This window comes from Tachyglossus aculeatus, chromosome 22 (genome assembly GCF_015852505.1).
Source record: "Tachyglossus aculeatus isolate mTacAcu1 chromosome 22, mTacAcu1.pri, whole genome shotgun sequence".
Taxonomy (NCBI): Eukaryota; Metazoa; Chordata; class Mammalia; order Monotremata; family Tachyglossidae; genus Tachyglossus; species Tachyglossus aculeatus.
Window position 1 is genome coordinate 50,365,338 of NC_052087.1, and position 13,876 is coordinate 50,379,213.

Here is a 13,876-nt window from a genome sequence, read left to right on the forward strand (position 1 = left end):
CCCCTTCTAGACTGTGAGCCCGCTGTTGGGTAGGGACCGTCTCTAGATGTTGCCAACTTGGGACTTCCCAAGTGCTTAGTAGATGCTCTGCACACAGTAAGCACTCAATAAATACGATTGATTGATTGATTGATTAGTACAGTGCTCTGCACACAGTAAGCGCTCAATAAATACGATTGATTGATTGATTAGTTCAATGCTCTGCATACAGTACGCGCTCAATAAAACACGATTGAATGAACTGGCGGAGCTTGGATTTGAACCCATGACCTCTGACTCCAAAGCCCGGGCTCTTTCCACTGAGCCACGTGAGCACTGGGGTAGCTACGAGCTAATCAGGTCAGACACAGTCGCTATCCCACAAGGGGCTTACCATTCAAACAGGAGAGAGGGCGGGTACTGAAGCCCCATTTTACAGTTGAGGAAACAGACACAGAGACGCGCCAGAAAAGCAGTGTGGCCTAGTGGATAGAGCACGCGTCTGGGAGTGAGAAGGGACTGGGTTCGAATCCCGGCTCCGCCGCCAGTCTACTGTGTAAGCTCAGACGAATCGCTACTCTGAGCCTCAGTTCCCTCAACTGTAAAATGGGGATTAAGACGGTGAGCCCCGTGTGAGACAGTGCTTAGCATGTAAGTAAGTGTTTAACAGATACAGCGGGGCTCAGTGGAAAGAGCCCGGGCTTTGGAGTCAAAGGTCAAGGGTTCAAATCCCAGCTCCGCCACTTGTCAGCTGGGTGACTTTGGGCAAGTCACTTCACTTCTCTGGGCCTCAGTTCCCTCATCTGGAAAATGGGGGTTAAGACTGTGAGCGCTTTCAATAAATGCAATTGAATGAATGAATGAATGTGAGTCCCACGTGGGACAACCTGATCACCTTGTAACCTCCCCAGCGCTTAGAACAGTGCTTTGCACATAGTAAGCGCTTTATAAATGCCATTATTATTATTATTTAACAACAGCAGGAGAAGCCGCGTGGCTCAGTGGAAGGAACCCGGGCTTTGGAGTCAGAGGTCATGGGTTCAAATCCCGGCTCCGCCACTTGTCAGCTGGGTGACTTTGGGCAAGTCGCTTCACTTCTCTGGGCCTCAGTTCCCTCATCTGTCAAATGGGGGTTAAGACTGTGAGCCCCACGTGGGACAACCTGATCACCTTGTAACCTCCCCAGCGCTTAGAACAGTGCTTTGCACATAGTAAGCGCTTCATAAATGCCATTATTATTATTATTATTTAACAACAGCAGGAGAAGCAGCGTGGCTCAGTGGAAGGAACCCGGGCTTTGGAGTCAGAACTCATGGGTTCAAATCCCGGCTCCGCCACTTGTCATCTGGGTGACTTTGGGCAAGTCACTTCACTTCTCTGGGCCTCGGTTCCCTCATCTGGAAAATGGGGATGAGGACTGTGAGCCCCCCCATGGGACAACCTCATCACCTTGTAATCTCCCCAGTGCTTAGAACAGTGCTTTGCACATAGTAAGTGCTTAATAAATGCCATTATCATTATTATTATTTAACAACCGCAACAAAACAGTAAAAAATGACGTGCCTTGCCTAAGGTCACACAGACGGCCAGTGGCCCGGCTGGGATTAGACTCAGTTCTTCCGTTTCCCAGGCCATGCTGCATCCCTCAAGTCTCCACTGCTGTTGCCACTAGTCGTATTTACTGAGCGCCCCCAGATCAGGCAGTGCACTATACAAGGCGCTTGGGGAGTTCAAAGCATAGAAGGGAGCCGTTCTCTGCCCTCAGTGAGCACAGTCTCCAACAGAGGAGACCTACAGAAAAATATTTACCGCTCCAGTGGACAAAATGAGCCACTGAATAAACGCGTACAAGCTGAGGTGGATGTCAACGAGTTCGTAAGAGCTAAGGGTGGCTGACGGGTGTCTCTGATTTATTGGAAGAGGTGGGATTTGGGGAGGCCTCTGGAGGAAGGGAGAGTGGCGGGGGGGGGCCCTGTCTGACGTTAGGAGGGGGACGGAGGCGGAGGCGTTCTGCCAGGACCCCTCACATCCAAGCCGTCACCAAAACCTGCCGGTCTCACCTCCACAACATCGCCAAGATCTGCCCTTTCCTCTCCATCCAAACCGCTACCCTGCTCGTTCAAGCTCTCATCCTATCCCATCTGGATAATACTGTATCAGCCTCCTCTCCGATCTCCCATCCTCGTGCCTGTCCCCACTTCAATCCATACTTCACACCATTGCCCAGATCGTCTTTGTCCAGAAACGCTCTGGGCATGTTACTCCCCTCCTCAAAAATCTCCAGTGGCTACCAATCAACCTACGCATCAGGCAGAAACTCCTCACCCTGGGCTTCAAGGCCGTCCATCCCCTCGCCCCCTCCTCCCTCCCCTCCCTTGTGTCCTTCTCCAGCCCAGCCCGCACCCTCCGCTCCTCTGCCACCGCTAATCTCCTCACCGTTAGGCCTCGTTCTCGCCTGTCCCGCCATCGACCCCCGGCCCACGTCATCCCCCGGGCCTGGAATGGCCTCCCTCTGCCCCTCCGCCAAGCTGGCTCTCTTCCTCCCTTCAAGGCCCTGCTGAGAGCTCACCTCCTCCAGGAGGCCTTCCCAGACTGAGCCCCCTCCTTCCTCTCCCCCTCCTCCCAATCTCCATCCCCCCCGCCTTACCTCCTTCCACTCCCCACACCACCTGTATATATGTTTGTACATACTTATTACTCTAGTTATTTTACTTGTACGTATTTATTCTACTTATTTTATTTTGTTACTATGTTTTGTTTTGTTCTGTCTCCCGCTCCTAGACTGTGAGCCCACTGTTGGGTAGGGACCGTCTCTACACGTTGCCAACTTGGACTTCCCAAGCGCTTAGTCCAGTGCTCTGCACACAGTAAGCGCTCAATAAATACGACTGAATGAATGAATGACCCAGAGGTCTTGCCCCCCAGCCCCCACCGCCCCCTGGGCCAACCCTATGGCTTTTACCTGCTTGAGTTCCGCCACCGTGAAGCGATTCATTCTCCGTAACTTCTTCTTAGACAGCTTGGGAGCTTCTGGTTTCTTCTCCTGCAAAGGGGACAGACGGGTCAATCCTCCAAAAGACCTGCCCCTTTCACTGCCTCATTCCTCCGGGAACATTCACCAAGCGGCACCGCGTGGCCCGACGGAAGCAGCACGGAGCTGGACGCCGGGAGACCCCAGTTCTAGCCCCAGCTCTGCCACTGCCCTGCTGTGGGGCCTCTCGGGGCCTCCGTTTCCTCTTCTGTAAAATGGGAATAAGATCAATCTGCGCATCAGGCAGAAACTCCTCACCCTGGGCCTCAAGGCTCTCCATCACCTCGCCCCCTCCTCTCCCTTCTGTCCTTCTCCAGCCCAGCCCGCACCCTCCGCTCCTCCACCGCTGATCTCCTCCCCGTACCTCGCTCTCGCCTGTCCCGCCATCGACCCCCGGCCCACGTCATCCCCGGGCCTGGAATGCCCCCAATCCCTCTGCCCATCCACCAAGCTCGCTCTCTTCCTCCCTTCAAGGCCCTGCTGAGAGCTCACCTCCTCCGGGAGGTCTTCCCAGACTGAGCCCCTTCCTTCCTCTCCCCCTCGTTCCCCTCTCCTTCCCCCCCATCTTACCTCCTTCCCTTCCCCACAGCACCTGTATACATGTATGGACATATTTATTACTCTATTTATTTATTTATCTTACTTGTACATATCTATTCTATTTATTTTATTTTGTTAGTATGTTTGGTTTTGTTCTCTGTCTCCCCCTTTTAGACTGTGAGCCCACTGTTGGGTAGGGACTGTCTCTATATGTTGCCAATTTGTACTTCCCAAGCGCTTAGTACAGTGCTCTGCACATAGTAAGCGCTCAATAAATACGATTGATGATGATGATGATGATGATCCCTATTCTCCCTCTCTTAGACTGTGAGACCTGTATCTGAAATGCTCTGTTGCCAACTTGTACTTCCCAAGCGCTTAGTCCAGTGCTCTGCACACAGTAAGCGCTCAATAAATACGATTGAATGGTCTGGTGCTGGCCGTCTGGGCCAGGGAGGGTGGGCGATGGCCCCGTGCTTAACCTGTATCCCAAACTAAGCCCCCCTTTTCCTCTGCTCCCCCTCCCCTTTGGTCTATCCCCACTTCCCACCCCACAGGATTTGCGGATATATGTACATATTTAGAATTATAATTCTATTTATATCTGTCATTCTATTTATTTATAACGATGCTACTGATGCCTGTTTCCTTGTTTTGATGTCTGTCTCCCCCCTTCTAGACTGTGAGCCCGCTGTCGGCACGGACTGTCTCTATTTGTTGCTGAATTGTACTTCCAGGGCTTAGAACGGTGCTTTGCACATAGTAAGCGCTTAATAAGTGCCATCATTCCCAAGAGCTTAGTACAGTGCTCTGCACACAGTTAAGCGCTCAATAAATACGACTGAATGAATGAACATGTGGGACAGGGACTGTAGCTCATCTGATTATCTTGACTCTACCCCTGCGCACAGCACAGTGCTAATCACAGAGTACATTCTTAGTAAACATTATTATTGTTGTTATTAATCAATCGTATTTTTTAAGTGCTTACTGTGTGCAGAGCACTGTACTAAGCGCTTGATAATATAGTTATTACACACTATATTGCTGTTATTAATAATTGATAGTAATAACTGTATTTGTTAAGCCGCTTACTATGTGCCCGGCTCTGTACTAAGCGTTGAGGTGGATTCAAGCTCATCCCACCTCCGCCAACTGTCAGCTGTGTGACTTTAGGCAAATCACAACTTCTCTGTGCCTCAGTGACCTCATCTGTAAAATGGGGATTAAGACTGTGAGCCCCCCGTGGGACAACCTGATCACCTTGTAACCTCCCCAGCGCTTAGAACAGTGCTTTGCACATAGTAAGCGCTTAATAAATGCCATTATTATTATTATTCAAGCAAATCAAGTTGGACACGGTCCCTGTCCCACATGGGGCGCACCGTCTTAAATCCACATTTTACAGATGAGGTAATCAATCAATCAATCATATTTATTGAGTGCTTACTATGTGCAGAGCACTGTACTAAGCGCTTGGGAAGTACAAATTGGCAACATATAGAGACAGTCCCTACCCAACATTGGGCTCACAGTCTAAAAGGGGGAGACAGAGGACAAAACCAAACATACTAACAAAATAAAATAGACAAGTAAAATAGAGTAATAAATCTGTACAAACATATATACATATATCCAGGTGCTGTGGGGAAGGGAAGGAGGTAAGATGGGGGGGATGGAGAGGGGGACGAGGGGGAGAGGAAGGAAGGGGCTCAGTCTGGGAAGGCCTGAGGCACAGGGAAGTCGAGTAACTTCCCCAGGGTCACCCAGCAGCCTATTTGGGCAGAGCGCTCTCCCGAAAGCTTGGGAGCAAACGATCAGAATAAAAGACCAGCAGGTGGATTTTCCACCTGTTTCAAAGAGTTCCACTCCCGATCTTTGGGCTCGGCCTTCCCGGATTCCGAAGCCCGGAAGCAAACCGAGGCCCGGCCAGCCCGCCCCCGGGCCCTCCTCACCTGCTCATCGTCACTACTGTCGTCGTCACTGTCCTTGCGCTCTTCCTCGAAGCCCTTCTTCTTGGGGGCGGCCGAGCTTTCCAGCTTGTCCGACTTCTCGGGCTCCTTCTCCTTTTCCTTCTTCACGTCGTCCGTCAGCTGCCAGGAGGGACGGGAGGGGCGGCAGGGACGCGGAGAGGAGGGAGGGGAGGAGGGACACAGAGAGGAGGAAGGATGGGAAGGAGGAGCAGAAAGCGGGGGGAGCGCCCGGTGACCGGCGGGCCTTTTCCCCCCCAAACTCTGGCTTCTGGGTTACAACGATCCATACTTGCTCCCAAATCCCTGGGTCCCAGCTCCGTCTATCAATCAATCGATCAATTGTATTTATTGAGCGCTTACTGTTGCTCCCAACTCCCTGGGTCCCAGCTCCGTCTATCAATCAATCGATCAATCGTATTTATTGAGCGCTTACTGTTGCTCCCAACTCCCTGGGTCCCAGCTCCGTCTATCGATCAATCGTATTTACTGAGCGCTTACTGCGTGCAGAGCACTGTACTAAGCGCTTGGGAAGTACAAGTTGGCAGCAAGAGTCTACCAGCTCTCCCCCATCCCTCGGGCTCTCCCCCGCCGTCCCCGGCCCACCTTGAAGGCCTCGAAGATCCTCTTGAAGAAAACGAAGTTGGGCTCGTAGATCTCCGGCTCTTCGGTCACGTACTCGATCTCCACGGCCGCGGCCGGCGGCTCGGGGGTCCGCGACTTGGCCGCCTCCTTCTCCTTCTCCTTCTCCCCCTCGGAGGCCGCCCCGCGCCCTCCTGCCGCCTTCTGCGGCTTCTTCTTCTTCTTCCGGTTCCGACGCTTCCGGTTCTTCTGCGGAGAGACCGGAGGGTCGGGATACAGGCCCACCGCCCTCAGCCTCCCCAAACTCCGGCACTTTTCAATTGATCAAGGGTCTTATCGGGCGCCTACTGGGTTAGGGTGCTGTACTGAGCGGTTGGGAGAGTTGGATGAGAAGCAGCGTGGCTCAGTGGAAAGAGCCCGGGCTTTGGAGGCAGGGGTCACGGGTTCAAATCCCGGCTCCGCCAACTGTCAGCTGGGTGACTTTGGGCAAGTCACTTTAATCAATCAATCAATCAATGAAGACTACTACTTCACTTCTCTGGGCCTCAGTGACCTCATCTGTAAAATGGGGATGAAGACCATGAGCCCCACGTGGGACAACCTGATCGCCTTGTAACCACCCCAGCACTTAGAACAGCGCTTTGCACATAGTAAGTGCTTAATAAATGCCATCATTATTATTATTATTACAACAGACTTGGTAGATGCCATCCCTGCCCTCAGGGAGCTTTCAAACCACCAGGGAAGGCAGGCACTAAATTAAGTAGCATAGATAGGAAGAAGAAGCAATAATGATGACAATGGTATTTGTTAAGCGCTTATTATGGATCAAGCACCGTTCTAAGCGCTGGGGTAGATAAAAGTTAAACGGGTTAATCGGAGAAGCAGTGTTGCCTAGTAAAGAGAGCACAGGCCTAGAAGCCATAATGACCTGGATTCTAATCCAGGCTCCACCACCTGTCTGCTGTGTGATCTTGGGCAAATTCATTCGTTCATTCAATCGTATTTATTGAGCGCTTCCTGTGTGCAGAGCACTGTACTAAGCGCTTGGGAACAACATATAGAGACAGTCCCTACCCAACAATGGGCTCACAGTCTAGAAGGGGGAGACAGACAACAAAGCATGTGGACAGGTGTCAAGCCATCAGAACAAATAGAATTAAAGCTAAATTCATTCATTCATTCAATCTTATTTATTGAGCGCTTACTGTGTGCAGAGCACCGTACTAAGCGCTTGGGAAGTACAAGTCGGCAACATAGAGAGACGGTCCCTACCCGACAACTGGCTCACAGTCTAGAAGGGGGAGACAGACAACAGAACATGTGGACAGGCGTCAAGCCATCAGAACAAATAGAATTAAAGCTAAATTCATTCATTCATTCAATCGTATTTATTGAGCGCTTCCTGTGTGCAGGGCACTGTACTAAGCGCTTGGGAACAAAATATAGAGACAGTCCCTACCCAACAACGGGCTCACAGTCTAGAAGGGGGAGACAGACAACAAAACATGTGGACAGGCGTCAAGTCATCAGAATAAATAGAATTAAAGCTAAATGCACATCATTAACAGTCTAGGAGGAGGAGACAGACAACACAACATGTGGACAGGTGTCAAGTCGTCAGAACAAACAGAATTAAAGCAAAATGCACATCATTAACAAAATAAATAGTAAATAAGTTCACGTCCCCCACTTCATATCCAACAATCACTCTCCCTATCTTCAGAGACTTATTAGAAGCACATCTCCTTCTAAAGACCTTCTCTAATTCCTCATTTCCTCTTCTCCCGCTCCCTCCGCATCGCCCTCGCACTTGGATTTACCCCCTTTATCATCATCATCATCATCAATCGTATTTATTGAGCGCTTACTGTGTGCAGAGCACTGTACTAAGCGCTTGGGAAGTACAAATTGGCAACATATAGAGACAGTTCCTACCCAACAGTGGGCTCACAGTCTAAATTCACCCCTCCCTCAGCCCCACAGCACATACATCCCTAGCCGTAATTCACCGATTTCTTGGAATCTGTCTCCCCGTCTGGACTGTAAGCTCCTGGTGGGCAGGGGTCGTGTCTACCGACTTTCTGGAAGCAGCGTGGCTCAGGGGGAAGAGGGAATCAGAGGTCGTGGGTTCTAGTCCCGACTCCTCCACTTGTCAACTGTGTGACTTTGGGAAAATCACTTGGCTTCTCTGGGCCTCAGTGACCTCATCTCTAAAACGGGGCTGAAGCCTGTGAGCCCCCCGTGGGACAACCTGCTTACCTTGTACCTTAGAACAATGCTTGGCACATAGTAAGCGCTTAACAAATACCATAATCATAAACTAGTACTATTATTATTCTCCCCCAAGCACTTAATACAGTGCTCAGCACACAGTAAGAGCTCGGTAAACTTGACCGATTCGCTTCTCTGGGCCTCAGTCCCCTCGTCTGCAAAATGGGGGTTTAATCCTCGATCTCCCTCCTACTTAAGACTATGAGCCCCACGTGCAACCTGACGATGCTGTACCTACCTCCAGGGCTTAGGATGGTGCTTGACTTGTAGTAAGCACCTCCCAAATACCACAATTAATAATAATAATAATAATAATGGTACTTGTTAAGCGCTTACCATGTGCAAAGCACTGTTCTAAGCGCTGGGGGATACAAGGTGATCAGGTTGTCCCAAAGGGGGCTCACAATCTTAATCCCCATTTCACAGATGAGGGAAGTTGAGTGACTTGCCCGGAGTCACACAGCTGACAACTGACAGAGTCGGGATTTGAATGAACCCATGACCTCCGACTCCAAAGCCCGGGCTCTTTCCACTGAGCCACGCTGCTGGGACGGTAGGACGAACACATAAGTGCCCCCCGAAAACAAGCAGAGGCCCCGGGGAGACCCCCCCCCCACCGCCTCCCGCGGCTCTCTTCCGTGGATGCGCGGCCTCAAACCCGTACCTCTTTCTTGGATAAGGAGGCCGTGTCGTCCTCGGTCTCCGACGTGGAGGCCGCCAGGGATGACCTGGTGTCTGTTTCCATGTCCTCTTCGTCTTTAAGGCAGGGGAAAGAGGAACTGAGGCTCGCCTCGGAGAGCCCCCGCCCCTCCTGACCGGCGCCCTCGGTCCGCACGGGGCCCCACCGCTCCGCCGTCCTCGGGAACCACTCACCAAGCACAGAGGTCAGCTCTTCCTGCCTGATCTCTTTCAGCTGGAGGATTTTCTCCAGAACCTGGGGGATCTTGGGGCCCACGGTGGGGTCGTCCACCTGTCAAAGACTCCCCACTAAGAGGACGCGGTCCCCTCACGCCCAGTGGCCCTCCGAGAGCTCCCTCCCGGTGCCCTGCCTTGATGGGGAGGAACTGGCCCGATGGGCCCCAGTCGTCAGGGAGTCAGGTCCCGCTCCCTCCCCGGGCCCGGGCCCCGGAGGCCATCGCCCTTCGGCCTGGACCCCGCGGGGGCACAGAAGCTAATGCCTGCAGCGCTGACCGCCCAGCTCACCTCTCGATTTTCTTCTCCTGGAGGAGGCGGGGGGCCACGGGGCCGTGGAACCGGAGCTCCCATGGGGACCCCAGGGAGTGGGGGGCCAACAGGACCCACGGGCCCACCCGGACCACCAGGGCCACCGGGACCAACGGGGCCGACGGGGCCGACGTGGCCCACGGGTCCGACGTGGCCCACGGGTCCGACGTGGCCCACGGGTCCGACGTGTCCCACGGGTCCGACGTGGCCCACGGGTCCGACGTGGCCCACGGGTCCGACGTGACCAACGGGTCCGACGTGGCCCACGGGTCCGACGTGGCCCACGGGTCCAACGTGACCCACGGGGCCGACGGGAGCGGCTACCGAAACGAGACGAGAGGTTCAACGTCAGAAAGCCCGGCCCCGTCTGAAGAATGATCGATTCTCCCTCCCCGTCGCCAACCCTTCAGGCCCCAGGCCCTTACCCCGGGGGACCATAGGAGTTCGGACTCCCATGGGGACCATGTCCGGAGGGGGCCGGGGCACCGGGGCCACCATCTTGGCCATCTCCTGCTGGCGCTCCTGTTCCAACAGCACGGCCGCCTACAACAAGAAACGGGAAAAATGGGGCAGGGCTGGGGCGGAGTTGCTGGAAAATGCCTCTTCGACGGGATGGGGACGGGGATGGGAAAGACCGGACAGGCCTTAGCCGGGGGTCCCACGCTCCACCCGGCTCTTTCAGGAGCCAGAGTAAGGACCCTTGCCTCTGTGGACGTGGGCCAGGCTTCCCTCTCCGTACAACTAAGGCTCGAGTGGACCTAGGGCCCACACTCAATGCCCACGCTGCCAAAAATCTAGGAGAACGAAAAGCACGGGGGACTCGGGACCGACTGGAAGAACAGTTTGGGGGGGCGGGGGGGGGGGTCTGGAAAGGAAACTCAGAGCCCATTTCCAATATTTGCTTCCGAGAACAAAGTTTCCGGGACGCTTCTGGACCGTGAGGCCAGGGGGAAAGAGGGGATGGGGCACTCACCCGCTTCTGCTGTTCCAAGAGCTCATGTTCCTTCATGGAGTGTTCTCCCTGCAAGAAAAAGGAAAGTGAGGCCCTCTCACAGTTAAGTACTCTATTTATTTATTTTACTTGTACATATCTATTCCATTTATTTTATTTTGTTAATATGTTTTGTTTTGTTCTCTGTATTCCCCCTTCTGGACTATGAGCCCACTGTTGGGTAGGGACCGTCTCTATACATTGCCAACTTGGACTTCCCAAGCGCTTAGTACAGTGCTCTGCACACAGTAAGCCCTCAATACATACGATTGATTGATTAAGTAACCTCCTCGGGGCTCAAATCTGAAGCTGCTGGACTGTACTTCCCAAGCGCTTAGTACAGTGCTCTGCACACAGTAAGCGCTCAATAAATACGATCGAATGAATGAATGCGGCTGCCAACACAGGTCTCAGTCCAACGGCCTAGCCCCCTCTGCCCCCCGACTTTCTCCCACTCCCGTCTGCATCACCCTGACTCGCTCCCTTCATTCTTCCCTTATCTCAGCCCCACGGCGCTTATCATCATCAGTCGTATTTATTGAGCGCTTACTGTGTGCAGAGCACTGTACTAAGCACTTGGGAAGTACAAATTGGCAACATATAGAGACAGTCCCTACCCAACAGTGGGCTCACAGTCTAAAAGCGCTTATGTACGTATCTGTCATTTATGTATTTGTATGGCTGTCTGTCTGCCGTGAGCCCGCTGTTGGGTAGGGACCGTCTCTATATGTAGCTGACTTGTACTTCCCAAGCGCTTAATACAGTGCTCTGCACACTGAAATTGCTCAATAAATACAACTGAATGAATGAATCTCTACCCTGTAAACTCTTTGGGGGCAGGGACTGGGCAGAGCATGGGCTTGGGAGTCATAAATTCATGGGTTTTATTCCCAGCTCTGCCACTTGTCTGATGTGTGACCTTGGGCAAATCACTTCACTTCTCTATGCCTCAGTTAACTCATCTGTAAAATGAGCCCCACGTGGGACAGGGTCTGTGTCCCACCCAGTGCTTAGTACAGTGCCTGGTACGTAGTAAGCGCTTAGCAAGTACCATAATAATAATAATGATGGCATTTGTTAAGCGCTTACTATGTGCAAAGCACTGTTCTAAGCGCTGGGGAGGTTACAAGGTGATCAGGTTGCCCACGTGGGGCTCACAGTCTTAATCCCCACTTTACAGATGAGGTAACTGAGGCCCAGAGAAGTTAAGTGATTTGCTCAAAGTCACACAGCTGACAAGTGGAAGAGCCGGGATTTGAACCCACAAACTCTGACTCCAAAGCCCGGGTTCTTTCCACTGAGCCACGCTGCTTCTCCACAGTTACTATTACCATATTGTACTTTCCCAAGTGCTTCTCCACAGTTACTATTACCATATTGTACTTTCCCAAGTGCTTCTCCACAGTTACTATTACTATATTGTACTTTCCCAAGCCCTTCGCCACAGTTACTATTACTATATTGTACTTTCCCAAGCGCTTCTCCAGTTACTATTACCATATTGTACTTTCCCAAGTGCTTCTCCACAGTTACTATTACTATATTGTACTTTCCCAAGCCCTTCGCCACAGTTACTATTACTATATTGTACTTTCCCAAGCGCTTCTCCAGTTACTATTACTATATTGTACTTTTCCAAGCGCTTCTCCACAGTTACTATTACCATATTGTACTTTCCCAAGTGCTTCTCCACAGTTACTATTACTGTATTGTACTTTCCCAAGCGCTTCTCCACAGTTACTATTACTATATTGTACTTTCCCAAGTGCTTCTCCATAGTTACTATTACTACATTGTACTTTCCCAAGCACTTCTCCATAGTTACTATTACTATATTGTACTTTCCCAAGCGCTCTCCACAGTTACTATTACTATACTGTACTTTCCCAAGCGCTTCTCCATAGTTGCTATTACTATATTGTAGTTTCTTTCCCAAGCGCTTCTCCATAGTTGCTATTACTATATTGTAGTTTCTTTCCCAAGCGCTTCTCCATAGTTACTATTACTATATCGTACTTTCTTTCCCAAGTGCTTCTCCATAGTTACTATTACTATATTGTACTTTCTTTCCCAAGCGCTTCTCCACAGTTACTATTACTATTGTACTTTCCCAAGCGCTTCTCCACAGTTACTATTACTATATTGTACTTTCCCAAGCACTTCTCCAGTTACTATTACTATATTGTACTTTCCCAAGTGCTTCTCCACAGTTACTATTACTATACTGTACTTTCCCAAGTGCTTCTCCACAGTTACTATTACTACACTGTACTTTCCCAAGCGCTTCTCCATAGTTACTATTACTACACTGTAATTTCCCAAGCACTTCTCCATAGTTACTATTACCATATTGTACTTTCCCAAGCGCTTCTCCACAGTTACTATTACTGTACTGTACTTTCCCAAGCGCTTCTCCATAGTTGCTATTACTATATTGTACTTTCTTTCTCAAGCGCTTCTCCATAGTTACTATTACTATATTGTACTTTCTTTCCCAAGCGCTTCTCCAGTTACTATTACTATATTGTACTTTCTTTCCCAAGCGCTTCTCCATAGTTACTATTACTACATTGTACTTTCTTTCCCAAGCGCTTCTCCATAGTCACTATTACTATATTGTACCTTCCCAAACGCTTAGTAGAGTGCTCTGCACACAGTAAGCGCTCAATAAATACCACTGAAGGAATGAACGAAAGCCAGATGACGGGTAGGGATCCCCCCCACCCCAGCCCCGAGGCCCCTCCAGATGGGCCCGAACCCGGCGCGGCCCCTTACCTGTTTGGCTCTCTCCTGCTTGGCTCTTTCCTCCTGCTGCATTAATAACGCAGCCTGCTGCTGGGCCAGCTTCAGCCTGTCTTCCTCGGACAGGGGCACCGGGTCGCCCACCCGAATGGGAGGCGGGGGGACCAAGCCGGGGGGCCGGGGCCCCACGCCCATGGGGAAACCAAGTCCGAGCCCCGGAGGGGGCGGCGGGGGCGGCGGCTGCAGAGGCGGCAGCCCCATGGGGGGCGGCGGCAGAGGGATCCCGGACAGCTGTAGGGACGAGAGATCGGCAAAGAGATGGGAAGCGGCCGGGCCTGGTGGAAACAGCACGGCCTTAGGAGTCGGATGACCCGGGTCCTAATCAATCAATCAATCAATCAATCGTATTTATTGAGCGCTTACTGTGTGCAGAGCACTGGACTAAGAGCTTGGGAAGTCCAAGTTGGCAACATCTAGAGACGGTCCCGACCCAACAGTGGGCTCACAGTCTAAAAGGGACTAATCCCGGCTCTGCCGCGCGAC

General features: G+C 51.6%; 1 protein-coding gene across 1 annotated transcript in view; it reads right to left on the minus strand.

Moving 5' to 3' along the window:
- SF3B2 (splicing factor 3b subunit 2) overlaps positions 1 to 13,876 on the minus strand; it is a 50,469-nt gene that overhangs the window by 23,075 nt on the left and 13,518 nt on the right. Inside the window, exons 4-12 of the mRNA XM_038764955.1 lie at positions 13,367 to 13,624; positions 10,574 to 10,621; positions 10,026 to 10,143; positions 9,580 to 9,920; positions 9,250 to 9,346; positions 9,041 to 9,132; positions 6,127 to 6,351; positions 5,506 to 5,643; positions 2,942 to 3,022 (exon numbers count right to left, since the gene is read on the minus strand). Coding sequence (XP_038620883.1) covers positions 2,942 to 3,022; positions 5,506 to 5,643; positions 6,127 to 6,351; positions 9,041 to 9,132; positions 9,250 to 9,346; positions 9,580 to 9,920; positions 10,026 to 10,143; positions 10,574 to 10,621; positions 13,367 to 13,624 — 1,398 coding nt within the window. The remainder of the gene's footprint in view (positions 1 to 2,941; positions 3,023 to 5,505; positions 5,644 to 6,126; positions 6,352 to 9,040; positions 9,133 to 9,249; positions 9,347 to 9,579; positions 9,921 to 10,025; positions 10,144 to 10,573; positions 10,622 to 13,366; positions 13,625 to 13,876) is intronic.